Source organism: Cryptosporidium andersoni (genome assembly GCF_001865355.1).
Source record: "Cryptosporidium andersoni isolate 30847 chromosome Unknown contig_6, whole genome shotgun sequence".
In the NCBI taxonomy this organism is placed as follows: domain Eukaryota; phylum Apicomplexa; class Conoidasida; order Eucoccidiorida; family Cryptosporidiidae; genus Cryptosporidium; species Cryptosporidium andersoni.
Genome location: NW_027122788.1, coordinates 134,905 through 149,360, shown reverse-complemented (window position 1 = coordinate 149,360; position 14,456 = coordinate 134,905). Strand labels below are relative to the sequence as shown.

Here is a 14,456-nt window from a genome sequence, read left to right as displayed (position 1 = left end):
TAATTAAACCCTTATAATATAAACTATATAGTGTCTTTTTCGTTGTTGGTGATATGTATTAGATAGATTATTTTGTTTATAACTAATTTATATAAATATTTGGATGACTTATAAAAAATATTAGGGTTTATGCGGCACTTAGGTGGTGGACATGTAATATTTGATGCATGTAAAGTCCCGCTATATAGCGGGCACATAATATTTACTATTAAAGATCTCTAACTAAAGAAAAGTTAAGATAAGGAGTTTTTACACCTGTGTACCCTTATTGAATTGGTTTATGAATATTATTATGATATAGAATATAATTATTTGTAAAAAAGACTAATAAGAAGAAATTAGGTAGTGCTGATAATGTTCAGTGGTATTAACATATCTTCATGTTCCATTCTTTTAATACTATTGATCTATATAAAAAACTGTGAAACATCAGATAATTCTTTACTTAGTGGAAAAATAAGTCAATTGGATACCTCTTATTTAGTTGGAACTGTCCCACAACATGGGTATCAACTATCAGTAACAGAGGAATTGAGTAAAGGGGGTAATCCAATGGATTTAAGTATATTTAGAAGTGACAAAAGTATTCCAGAAGAAAGTGAGGCAATGACAATTAAGAAAATGAATGAAGTTTATTCAGATAGTTTAGAAAATTCGGAATTAACAGGTATTTCTCCCACTTCATATAAAATAGGTAATGAATTATCTAACAAGTTTACAGGATTATTAAATCAAAAACCAGAAGATATATTAAGTAAATCAGCTAGTTTATCATCGAATTTTATTGGAATACAGACATTAAATTCAAATCAAGATCCCAGTTTATCATACAATAGTTTACAGAATAATACACCTGAAATATCTGCTTCACAAATTACACAGGCTCCAGTTCAATTAATGCCATCAATGAGAAAATTTTCAGATGTTTCAGATCCTTCTATAATTCCATTTACTCCAGTAGATTCAGAAAATGATGTGTCAAGTCTTATAGATGGTAGTGTTAACCCAGAAGATTCTTCAGAGTTACTAGATAAATCTATAAATTTGGAGAATTCTATGTTAGAAGCATCATCTTCTATTATTCCTGAAATAGATGAATCTATTCCAAGAACAGATGTTACTTTACATAGTTCATTGTATGGTATGACAGCTTTATCTGGTAATCTTCCTGATATTCCTGATGAACTATTGTTAATAGAAATAAATATTAATGAGGCTCTTTTTAGCTCTGGTTTACCTATTTCAAGTGCAGATATAACTTTGTTTACTAATAGGGTGATTGTACAATATCCAGATGTTAATTTAAAGTCTTTTGCTACTAAGATAGCTCAAAATAATTTTTTTGAGAATATTCCAAATAATCCTAATTATTTTTTTAACATTTTGGAATGTATTTATCAGCTTGAGAATGTTTTATTTCAAACAAGATTTGTGTTGAATCCTTTATATATAGTAGACATTATAAATGGTTGTAATTCTATCCGAAATATTCTTAATATTGTGGATAGTAGATCTGTTGCTAGTAGTGCAATAAAATTGGGAATCAGATATCTTACATTACGCTTATATAATATATCACAAAAGGATATTATAGATATTTTGAATGAAGTACAACCTCTTCCTGGTTATTTAGATCAGAAAGTTTTTTCTGAAATTGAAAAGGCAATTATAAATGATTTTGAAAAGAAATCACAAAATGTACCATTCCTATTTAGTTATTGGAGATTAATTTTAATTGAACAACTTAAGCTTATACATCCGGAACCTCAAATACATTTTGAACAATTATCAAATAATTCCTTAGGTTTATTTGATATTTTACTTGAAGCTTTGTATATAGATCCAATGAGAATGTGCCCTTATGTAGTTGCAATTATAGTATACCATTTACAACCTTTTCCTCGTCAAGAGATACGTTTAGCAATTTCAAAAATTCAGACTATTTGTCTAGCAGTACTTAAGGATGTCGGATATACAGAAGGAGCTATATTGAATTCTTTAAATAAGCCAACAAGTGAAGGTTTTGAATTTTTGGATATTCATATGAGTGGGCTACATTCTGGTTATGCATCTTTAATATATTTTCATCCTAGTTTCCCCAGATTTCCTCAGGATTTTTCATGGGAATTATGTTATAAGATATTTACTTCGATTTCTATGGTATTAGATAGTGATAATACAAAGGTAATTTCTTTATCACAAATTTGTACAGCAATTACAAATATGCAGCCATCTAAATTTGTAAGAGAACGTCTTATGAGCATTATTAATGTACCAAAGCAGATAATGAATAAGGTCATTAATATTCAAGATGAATCAGAATTTTTAAAAGTATTGGCTACACGATTAGATCTTAAGTTACACTTCATTCAGGATATATTTCAAAAATTTGTTTTAGGTAATCCAATATTGTACATTAAATATTTCCAGAATATATTTAATAACTCTGTTAAACACTTCATTGGTTTAAGAGGTGACTCAAGATATTCTACAACTTTAAATGATGATAGAATACCACAAATATCCACTAACAAATTATTTAAAAGTATTCAAAAATGGAGTTCTATTCATTCTTACTTTTTATCATTTTCATGGTCAGTCCCGAACTCTATAGAAATATTAGGTGGTTTCTATAAATTTACCTTAAGTAACTGTGAATCTTTAATGTTTCAAGTGTTTCGCAGATCATCTTATTCTATCAGAGGTAGTATAGTAGACAGTCTGATGTTATGTATGTCTATCTATTCAGTTATGTATAGTCAAAATATATCTCCAGTTCTTATTCAAAATTATAGTATTGATAAACTTAAAAATTCTTTGAATATAAAGATTGGAACATGGATTCCTACTAAAATTGAGTGGATGAGAGCTATATATGTGGTACTTGAGTCCAGATTAAGAGTAATTCCTAGTATTTCAAACTCTCAGTTACTTAGCAATGCAATATCAGAGGATATTTTCATGTGTCACTTCTTGATTTCTAAATATATGCATGGATTACTGCTAGTTGATAAATTCAGAAAAGCTTTAGAAATGCAACAAATTCAATATTTAGTATCGGATAATACTTTTATTTTTAGTCTATGTTCAAATATTTTTATGGGGGCACATGCTACAAAAGAAGAAGTTATAGAATTAATTTTAATATCTACAGTTGTTGAGGCAATTAGGCAATTTGGTTTTAGTCCAGATTTTCAAAAGATAAGGGAAATTATAAAGCAACAAAAAATTGAATTTGCAGGGAATAAAAAAAGTCAAGGATCCATTCCAGAAGCAGGTATTATTCTTGAAAGTATTACTTCCTACTATCCCCAAAAACTTCGGAATGTTATGTTAAAAGCCCTGGGTGAAAATCTTGGATTGCAACATCAACCTCCGTATTATATTAGAGCTTTATCATTTCTTAAGCAATCTTTAACTCAGAATGGTTGTTCCAACCATGAAGTTTTTGATTTCTCTGATTTATCTCCCAATGAATCTTTGGAGTATTCATCTAGTTCATCTGGTAAATTCAAATATTTGGTGAATTCCTGTTTATCATGGAAAAATTATGGTTACTTTAATCTTATTTCTTGTACGATGGCTTTAGTTCATGCAAATCTTTGTTCTACATTGCAGCTTGCTCTATCTACATCTGTGAATGTAGCTAGACAGTTAAATTGGCCTGAGGAACTTATATATCTTGTTTTATCTGTTGATAATTTACTTGAGAAATCAAATCCAATAAAATTACAAATGATTAATCTTCTTAAGCAGCATATAAATACATATGATTTATCAATTTTTGAAAATATTAAGCAAGAACTTTTGCTTGTACAGCGAAATTTGGGATATATGGAGTATGAATTATCTAATCCCACACAACCAGATCAAATTGTTGAGTTATCTTTGAGTGAAAATAATTTCAGTGAAGATAGCTCACAAGTACAGGCAAATGTAGATCTTCATATTGCAATGGGACTCTGTTCAAGTATATCCAAGTCTGGAATAAAACTTTGGAATCATAGAGTTAATTTTATAAACCAATTTCAGGAATATCAAGTGATAAAAAGTGTAGAAAATAAAGATCGGATTCCTAGTGTTGATTCATACATAGATAATCTTGATCTACTAGCAGCACCTCCCACTTTTACATCTTATAATATACAAAAGCTGTTTAGTAATCTTCAAATTATGAAGTCTCTTTGTTTCCATAAACCTCAAGGAGCTTTTATATGTGATATAAATACTAATTCAGGATTACCAAAGTTAATAGTTAGTAATCCAAACGACATTACTACGCTTGGGACAATTTCTATAATGATCCCACCTCCTGGTATCCAGATTCAGTCTTCAGTTACTTTGGAAGTTGCTCATCCACCTTCCTATGCACCTGTGTGGACGAAAATTACTCCTAAAGGCATTCTTAATCTTTCAATAATTCTAAGTACTACCTGGAAGTCAGATTTGATTAAATATGAAACTTTATCAACCATGTATTTTCCTTATAGTGGGTTTTATATTCGTTTAATACCCCCAGTATTTAGAATTACGATTAATAATGTAGATTCTTCTGTAAGAAAAAGTGATTCAAATGAAAATATACAGCTATTAAAAGGTTCATTATCTAATTTAGATAGATCATTATCAGGTATTGGAGATAAATCACTAAAAAATGAGATATCTGATTCTAGCAAATTACTAGAGAATTCTGAAAATAAGAAAGAAGTTTCTGCTTCTTTATCACCATCTTCATTCTATTTATATTCTCCATCACCTGATTCACCTCATACTAGCGTCGAAGAATCAATTGCTGTTTTATCAGGATCTAAATCTACAGTTCTTCCAGGTATATGGTATGAACATTTGGGGTATATTACTTTTAAGCAAGTTTTAGATTTTATTGATATATTAATGAAAATTTCTAATTTAAAAATTTCAGTAGAATCTGTGGTTTTAAATGTATTATGGACCTTGATTGCATCTCTTGTCTCTTTTTGGTCTGTAAATGTGAGCCATTGTAAATTGAATTGGAATGTATTATATATTTATACTGGGAGTTTGACGATAAAAAAATTTTTATTCCAAAAACTCTGGCAAAGTATCTTATTAAATTTTAAAGATGTTTCCAAAATCAAAATCAATGCTGTCGAATCTATAGCAAATTTTCTTCAATCAAAACTTTCTCCAACTATGGTTAGACTCTCAGATCTGGGGAATGCTGATCTAGAATCTCAGGAATCTTGCAATGATAAAGATATTATTTTACAAATGGCAAGGAATCTTGCAAGTAAGATCAAAAACTTTGAAAATTTAGTAACTAATGATATTGCAACAACATGCCAAAATATTGCACAAATAGAACCAAAAAGGGTCGATTGCAGTAAATTGGCTTGGGGAGATGAGTATAGGAATTATCCTGAAGATCTTTATGAGTGGCCAGTAATAGATACCCCAATTATAGCTCCTGAAACAAAAATAGCTAAACTTAATGTTATTGAAACAATGGGCTCTAAATCAGAAAATTCCAGGATTTATACTAATACTGATCCAAATTCTCCTATTCCATTATTACAAGAACCTAGTAGTCCAAATTCTCCTATTCCATTATTACAAGAACCTAATAGTCCAAATTCTCCCATTCCATTATTACAAGAACCTAATAGTCCAAATTCTCCTATTCCATTAGTACAAGAACCTAATAGTTCAAATTCTCCTATTCCACTTGTACAGGAGTCAAATACTAATAATCCATATTCCCCTATTCCATCCGTAAAAGATTCCAGTAATCAATATACTATATTCAATGGAGATGATAGCTCTCCTAACCCACTTAAAACGGATCATGATAATTCACCTGGTATATATGGCACAAGCTATCAATCTCTAATTGAGTCAAACCAATATAGTCAGTCGGCTGTCCCTGATAATAGTGCTAGTATTGCCAAACTAACTCCTCAATTAACTCCGCCAGAGGTTTCATCAAAGTCTACGGAAGATCTCTCTAAACACTTTACAAATAATGCATTACATTCAGCAGAGATTCAGAACTATCCGGAATATACAAAAATATATAAGGACAAAACAATAGAATCAGCTTCTATCTATTCAGCAGAAGACTTAAATGACTTAGTTTTAGCTCAAGTTAATACTAGAGATCTACTACAGCTTCCAATATTCCCTAAATTAGACATAAGGTTATCTGAGCAAAATAAGTATGAAATAATGCAACTTCAAGCGGCTATAAATCCCTTTGCTCTTGATCTTTTAAAACAATTAACTTTATGGTCTTCTGAAAAATCAGGTAAACATCCAGCTAATATACCCAATACAAGCATAAAACCTTACTTTCTATTTATACCTCCTACTCCTAATAATATACCTGACTCTATTCCAAAACTAACGAAATATTTTATGATAGGTGAAGAAGTTCTCCTGTTTACTCTACAACAATTGCAGAGGCTTGAGCTAATAGAGGAGAAAAAAATTAATGATATTAGTAATGTAAAAATAAGCAAGGCTAATCTTGCAATAATGAAAAGTGCACAAAGTTTACATAATCTTCACATCACTGGAACTTCGAGAACTTCAGTTAATCCATATACTAGTCCACATCAATATGCAGAAGTAAATACAGGGTTAGGGACTTCTGTATCGTCAGAAAATAAAAGTATATCTCCTGTATCAGGTTTTAATCAAGGAATTAATCAAGCAGGGTATCATATTAACTCTCCACAAGATAATTTTGGAACTCATATTTTGACTTCTGATAAAGTGACGCATCCTACATATTCAACTTCTAACTTGTCTCCAGATATTAAATATGATGGATCATCCAATCTTTTAACTTCATCCGGATTTGAACCTTCTTCATTTTCATATTCAGAAGGTATACAGTCTCCCGTAGAACAAAGTCCATCATCTCAAAATACTATGTGACAACCTATTTCTGTAGTTACATCTCAATTATTGTCAAGTAGTCAAGTATCGCTAAGTAGAATATAAATATTGCCAAATTACTTGCCTGCAGAAGTTAGAGAGGTTTCTAATGTCATTCCAAATGGTGTAGGCAAATTCAATTCTAATATATCCATAGAATCTAGTTTATTTTCTACAAAATATTTATTTTGAATATTTTAAACAAACCCCAAATATGAACATATAACTATATCTTATAATATAAACTAAATTTTACTTAATGACCATGACAGAAAATGTAAGCATTTGAAAAGGTCCTCTTCAGTCTTTCCACATATAATGCAATAGCAACAGAAAATAGTATTATAAATATATTTAATAAAATAGCATTAAGTGTAATATAATGCAAATTTTCTAGATTTAGCTGAATATAAGGATCTAAAAAGCTGTAGCCTAAAACAAACACCCCTGCAATAGTAGATGATACTCCTTGCAATGTATTTAGATGGGTATAACCATATGTAGATGTAAAGAAGCTATAAGGGCATCCTATAAAGTAGGAATAGCAAAAAATACACATTACTAGACCTAGTAAGTGCAAATATAAATTAAAAGGAATTAGAGTCGAAAATACCAATAAAATAACCAAAGATGACACACTAAATAAAATCAAAAATACGAATATTCCCACAAAGTCTACAATCATACCTGTTAATATTGCAGCCAAAAATGCAAAACCTAATAAATATCCAAATATATTATTGATAAAATCTGTATATTCTATATTACCATTAGTCTGATTTATAATCATTGATTTCATATTAATTGTAAAATATAAACGTAGAAACCACATTATAGAATATATAAATATAAAGGAAATAGTAAGGAATGAAAATAATTGCTTCTTTAATGGTAATGTCCATAATTTTAGGATAGAATATTTGTATCTATTAATCTCAATTGTTGGAGTCTTCTTATAAATACACATAGTACCTTCCAAATCTTCTTCATTTTTATATAATAAGGATTTAGACACCTTTTTACAGTAATCAATTTCTGGAGTTACAAAGGGTACTTCAGGAATTATATAATAAAACATAATAAGCCATAATGTTGATAGGATACAATTCAATAATATTACAAATTGAACTATAGTTAAACCAGGTATTAAGTTATCTTGGTTAGCAAAAATACGAGTAATTAATTCAATTAATTGAGTATATATAAAGTTTAGAGCTATAGAACCACCAACTAATGCAACAACTAAATGTCTTCTAGATTCGTAAAAAGCTGATATTGATGATTTAGATAATGATAATAATTGAGTAGATATTCCCCACAAAATCATTCCTAAAAATGGACCATAATAAAAGTATTTCTCGAAAAAAAAACAAAATATCCAACCTAAAATATAAATAATTGTACCTAATAAAGCAGTCCTCCTATTATTAATATATTTTATGCTGTAACTACCCAAAATTCCTGATAATAAAAATGAAGAAACCCCAAGTGTACAAATATTATTGAAAATCATCATCCTTTCTGAATTAGATAACCATTCATATGAATTATTCCTTAACCATAGTTCCTTTAATGCTGTAGGTAATAGGTACGGAGCTCCAATAATAAATGAAGATAAAACATATAGGAATACCAATAGATTAGAACTAAATCCAGATAATGTTTGGCTTTTAATATCTTTCATAACGTTTTTTTAATCTAAGATTACAGATTAAATAAAGGATAAAAAGAAGTACTGAAATCTAAATAACAAGATGAAGTGGATACCGTGGCGGTGCAAATGTCGTATAGAAGACAATAGATTTAGTAAGGAAAAAAAAAAGAAAAAATAATTCAAGTTCACGATTAACAAAAAAGATACAAGTTTTAAAGGAGTCAGAAAATAATTTAGAAGTAATTTTCGACAATTCTATATTAATTCTTAAATTACATCTAGTATTGACTCTTATCAGGAGATATCTCCAGTCACTACTCCTCAGCTACTAAGGGTTAAGTCCCGCTAAAGTTTCAAATTAATAGGAGATCGAATGTATAGATTAGCTTTTGTACTTTAGTCAGAAAGAGGTAACTAACTTGTTAAATGAATAAATCTCTAAATACTGAGTCCGAAGGACTAGTTCCTACTAAATTAAAAGAAAGTTCGACTCTAAGAACTGAAAATAAAGGTTTAAGTATATATGAAGAACTTTTTGGAACAAAGGAAAATCCTACAGTGATTCCATTTCCATCCATAATAAAGAATCCAAAAATTTATTTTCCTTTAATTGCAATCACGGCATCCTTAACTGCAGGCCATATACAAAATCCAGATGCTGTAAGGGAATTATTTTTCCGTTGTGGAGGATTTTCATATGATCCTGATATAATTGAATCTGGAAAGGCTATTGTATATATCAACAATATTATTGCAGCTGCTACTGGTGTAGCTTTTCTTGGAAATTTCATTGCTGGATCAATTGTTGATTATTTTGGTCTTCTACCATCTGCTATTCTTGGTCATATACTATGTATTTTAGGGTATACTTTTATGTTTCTTATACATAGTAATATATATTTGTATTATTTTGGTAGTATCTGTTTTGGTTTGGCCTTATCTAATACCTTTGCTTCTAGATCTAGATTTATGCAGATGTTCCCAAAAGTTAAGAATTCAGTTGGAATGTGTTTAACTGTTGGAATGGACTTTGCTTTAATAATCCCTGTGATACAGGATGTAATATGTGAATATACAAATATGAGTAAAATGGTGATATTTTTTATGATACTACTACAATTAATTATAGCTATCCATCATTACTTCATTTTCCCCAGTGGTAGTTTACCTACACAAATGGAAAGAAAATACCCACTACATAACCAAACAAATATTTTGGAGATAGGAGAATCAAATACTTTGCTTGAAGGGAATACTGACAAATTAGATGGTGATCCTGATTTATCCAATGCAGGAATTCCTGGATATAGGGAACTTTATTGGGTCAGGAAGTTATTTACATTACCATTTATTTCATTCTTCCTTTACATGTTTTTCCTTATTTTGTCAAGAATGCATTACCAATTTTTCTTTAGAAGTACTTGTATAATTAATATCAGTGATTTTAATTCTGCAAAGAAAGCAGCCCGTTTTGGTAGTATTGCATATTCTATTTCATCTTCTTTATCTGTTTTATGGGGGTATATTGTAGACTATAATGGTGTAGTAATAGCAATCTTTTATCAATCTATTCTCATATCTCTTGCATTTTTCTTGATTGGATTCAAATCTGTTAGCAATATAATACCTCAAGTTATTTCTAATGTATTTGCTGGTTTCTATACTTGCTTTGCAGTAGCTCTAACATACAGTTTTGTTGCGGAGGTTTTTGGATATAATAACTTTGGTCTAGTTCAAGGGTTTGCTTGTTTATCTCCTCTTATTTGTATGTATAGTATGGATCTCTGGCAAACACTTTTAAGAGGTCCCTTAATAAATAATGACATAAATATTGCAAATTATATTTTCCTATACTGTGCTCTTATTATTGTAACAATTACTGCAATATTATCTTTCCTAAAAAGAGGGAGAACTAAATGTTAAGTTGTGATCCTAATTTGTTACCTTTGAAGTATAGTTGTAGCTAATAATTTTGTAGAAGTGATTAGATTTTAATGTCAATATGACCATTGTTTACGCCGTGAAGATCTATCCAGATGCTCCCGCGTGGTGTAATACTCGATATCTTGTCTCAGTGTACATTTCTACTTAAAAGTAATTATAATTAATGTTAAAAATGAACCGGAAAAGTGTAGTTATGAGGGAGGTCAAGGGTGCAGAGAGTCCTAGTGTATTTCGGGAGGTCTTTGGCACTAAAGATAATCCGACTGTTATCCCTTTCAAATCAATAATTACGAATCCAAAGATATACTTTCCCTTGATTACTTTCACAGGTGCCTTATGTACTGGTCATATACATAATGCTGATGCACTACGTGAACTGTTCTTTAAATGTGGTGGATTTTCCTTCGATCCTAATATTTCCAGACAAGAAGCTGTATTTCATGTGAATAATATAATTTCTGCTGCTAATGGTACGACATTTTTGTCTCACTTCATTGTTGGTATAATTATAGATAACTTTGGTATTATGCCTTGTGCCTTTTTAGCACATTTTTCATGTATATTAGGTTACATTTTCTTTCTACTTGTACATAAAAATATATATCTTTATTATTTTGCAGCTATATGTTGGGGATTTACTGTTTCAGCAATATTTGCATCTAGATCTAGATTTATGGAGTTATTCCCTACTGTGAAGAATGCAGTAAGTATGTTTTTAACATTGGGTATGGATTTTGCTTTGTTAATCCCTATATTTCTAGATATAATTTGTGAGAGGATTAGTAACCCGAAGATTGCTATTTATGTAATGGTAGGGATTTTATCTTTGGTTTTACTTCATCACAATTTCATATTTCCATATGGAGAGTTACCTAATAAAATGAATCGTCTTTATGATACTGAACATACACATTCTAGTGAATATTGTTTATCTGAGACAGTATGTCTAGATAGTGAATCAAGTGAATTAGTTAAATATAAAGACAATTCTAATATAGCAGGTTTACCTGAATATCGTGATTTGTCATGGTATAGAAAGTTGTTATCAGCACCTTTCATTGGTTTCATTTTCTATTTCTGGTTTTTGGCCTTAGCTAAGATGCATTACCAATTATTCTTCAGAGCTACATGTTTTATTAATATAGAAAATAGTGAGATTATAAGTAGTTTAGCTCGTATTTCCAATATAGTATTTTCTACTTTTTCCATATTTTCAGTTATATGGGGTTATATTGTAGATAGAAATGGATTATTAGGAGCTCTTCAATGTCAAAGTTGTTTAATTGTCCTTTCATATTTCTTTTTGGGTTTCAAGACTATCAGAAATATTACACCTCAATTACTCTCAAGTTTTTTTTATGGTGCTTTCATGTGCTATCAGAATGCTTTAAGTTATAGTTTCACTGCATCAGTATTTGGATATAAGGATTTCGGTATTATTCAGGGTTTAACCTCAATAACTGCTTTTATATGCCTTCTGAATATGGATACTTGGCAATTTATTTTAAAAATATTGGAAATAAACAATTATGATTTAAATTTTGTAAATTCCATATTACAATATGTTGCATTGGGACTCTTTGCAATAATAACTGTAATAAAGGTCATATATAATCATAAGAATTCCTATATTTTGTAAAGTTTTACGATTAATTCCCTTTTAATATATATAAACGCAAATAAAGAATTTAAACTAGTGTTATATACTAAAATTTAGATGTATAACTAAGATGTTGAATCTCTTAAATTAGTCTATATGTAATTGCGAAATTTTATTCTTGAAATCTACTTATATTTTTTTATTTCTTGAAATATTGATTGTAACCTTATTTGAGTTAGGAATAATAGGCTCTAATGCACAAGAAGGTACACCCAAAAACTGCTCTGAAGTGTACTTTTTTAGAATTATACATGCACGTATAAGTGCCTCCCTTTGATCTACAAACCTACAAGGATATGTACTTTTATCTTTATGCAATCTCCTAATCTTCTTATCAACTTTCTCAATTCTGCAGGCTTCCCACTTTGATATTGATCTTATTTCATTTCTAAGTGTTACTAACTTTTTATTGTATCTACGTATTATAGATCTAATTGATTCAAGTTCTTCAATAGGAGTGTCATCTGAATATACCTTATTCTCAGTAGGGAGATAATTTGGAGCCTTTGCTGGTTCTGTAAGTCTTTCTAGAACACGTAAATCTATTACACCAATATCTTCATATGGTCTTCTTTCATATCTCTTACAAGGATCATTAATATTTTGCCTTTCAACTGTGTTCATTGTAATAGTATTTCCAATATCTATTATTTTCATTGATAAAGGAGTTATTGTTCCTAATACATTCATTGTCTGAGTTACGGTCCAATTCTTTTGCCCAAAATTTGGATCGATTTCTATCATCATATTTCTCGTATGTATATCACAATGTAATTTATATCCATTCTGGAACATAAATAAAGCAAGTGTGAAAAATGGTAACCAAATAACACGTAGTATCCTACGATACCATCTTCCAACTAATACTTTTTGATCTGCAAAGGATTTACCAAGTAATAATTTATGTAGAAAACTACTACTTTTTAACTCCATTATAATATTTAAATAAGGTATAGCACTAAGTCTCTCCACAAATAGAATATCATTCATAATTTCTTCATTTAATTTATTTAAAATAACAAAGTATCTAGGATGCAAATATAATTCAATTTCTTTAGATTTACTATTTGGTTTATAATAGTATTTGTATTTCGATACTCTATAAGCTCTTTCCAATTCATAATACCATCTTTCTGGACGAGTTTCAAAATAAGCATCTACCTTAGCAAGTATAGAAATAAATGTTTTAGGAAATACTTTTTTACCATTAGAGCAATCATATAATTTTGGAGCCAATTTCGGTACTTTAGGATTCCCTAACAGTACTTTTTCTATTGGCAATACAACACATTCTGAAATTACAGAGTATTGTAGTGATGGTTTTATTAATAAATAACTATATGCTAGGGCAGACCTTGCACCTTCTAAATTTAATTTCCATGGAACAATAACTTTTCTTTCTGTACTTTCCAGAATTGGTAATAAAGTTTTGGGGTTAACTTCTGGAACTAAAATGTATTTCTTTTCATCTGCATATTCACATTTTAAAAAGAAAAATCTATTTCTAGCTTCCCCTTTTAAATTTTTCTGATAATTGCAAGCTTCTACAACTCTAGCTATACTTAATGATTTTACCACAGTAATATTGGCAATTTTTCTAATATTTTCTTGAGTTGACGATTTGTATGTTTTAGTTGAAGAGATTAGAGATGATTGAGGAGATGAGGATAATGAAGCCATATTATCAGCTCGGACAAAAGTAACTGGAGTATCGGTAACTGATCTTCTAATTAATTGTTTCTGTCTATTTTCATTCTTTTCTATAGCTGAACAATATATTTTTGGCAATAAATACAATAAAAATAATACAATAGAGAATTTTAATATCTTTAGGATTTGCTGATTTACTATATTTATTTGACATGTTGAGTATGTCATTTTATTTTTACTTAAATAGGACTTTTTTGTTATCAATATATCATTATTACTTACTTTAAATGTATTAAGTGGAGATATAAATAATGTTAAGTTATTTTCTTTAATACTAAAAGTATTAAAGAAAATACTAAATAGTTTATATTTTGATCTGAAACTTGGTTCCTTTATAATCTCTTTATCTGCCATTTATAAGAGACTATAGGACCAATTTCAGGGGTTTATTACAAATTAATGTTAAAGTAGGACTCGTACAATACTTTTCTATAACCTAATAGTTATAATTCATTTACGTATTCACAATAATATCCGGTATACTATTTTTTTAAAGTCTGTACACATGTGTAGAAGTCACACATTACATACTAAGTTTTTTTTTCTCTATAACAAAAATTATTTAATATA

At 29.3% G+C, this 14,456-nt stretch overlaps 5 protein-coding genes across 5 annotated transcripts; 3 read left to right on the top strand and 2 right to left on the bottom strand.

Moving 5' to 3' along the window:
* Positions 1–354: 354 nt before the first annotated feature.
* Positions 355–6,918, top strand: cand_034000 (uncharacterized protein; the record flags this gene model as incomplete). Its single annotated transcript, XM_067213626.1, has 1 exon — positions 355–6,918. The coding sequence occupies one exon, from the start codon at positions 355–357 to the stop codon at positions 6,916–6,918; it is 6,564 nt and encodes a 2,187-aa protein (XP_067070188.1).
* A 256-nt stretch (positions 6,919–7,174) lies between these two features.
* Positions 7,175–8,602, bottom strand: cand_033990 (uncharacterized protein; the record flags this gene model as incomplete). The annotated part of the gene is made up of 1 exon (XM_067213625.1): positions 7,175–8,602. The coding sequence occupies one exon, from the start codon at positions 8,600–8,602 to the stop codon at positions 7,175–7,177; it is 1,428 nt and encodes a 475-aa protein (XP_067070187.1).
* Positions 8,603–8,998: 396 nt separating this feature from the next.
* On the top strand, positions 8,999–10,495 carry cand_033980 (uncharacterized protein; the record flags this gene model as incomplete). The annotated part of the gene is made up of 2 exons (XM_067213624.1): positions 8,999–9,435; positions 9,490–10,495. 2 exons carry the CDS (start codon positions 8,999–9,001, stop codon positions 10,493–10,495), a joined length of 1,443 nt encoding a protein of 480 aa, XP_067070186.1.
* Positions 10,496–10,679: 184 nt separating this feature from the next.
* On the top strand, positions 10,680–12,155 carry cand_033970 (uncharacterized protein; the record flags this gene model as incomplete). The annotated part of the gene is made up of 1 exon (XM_067213623.1): positions 10,680–12,155. The coding sequence occupies one exon, from the start codon at positions 10,680–10,682 to the stop codon at positions 12,153–12,155; it is 1,476 nt and encodes a 491-aa protein (XP_067070185.1).
* Positions 12,156–12,305: 150 nt separating this feature from the next.
* cand_033960 (uncharacterized protein) lies at positions 12,306–14,054 on the bottom strand (the record flags this gene model as incomplete). Its single annotated transcript, XM_067213622.1, has 1 exon — positions 12,306–14,054. The coding sequence occupies one exon, from the start codon at positions 14,052–14,054 to the stop codon at positions 12,306–12,308; it is 1,749 nt and encodes a 582-aa protein (XP_067070184.1).
* Between the last annotated feature and the right edge of the window lie 402 nt (positions 14,055–14,456).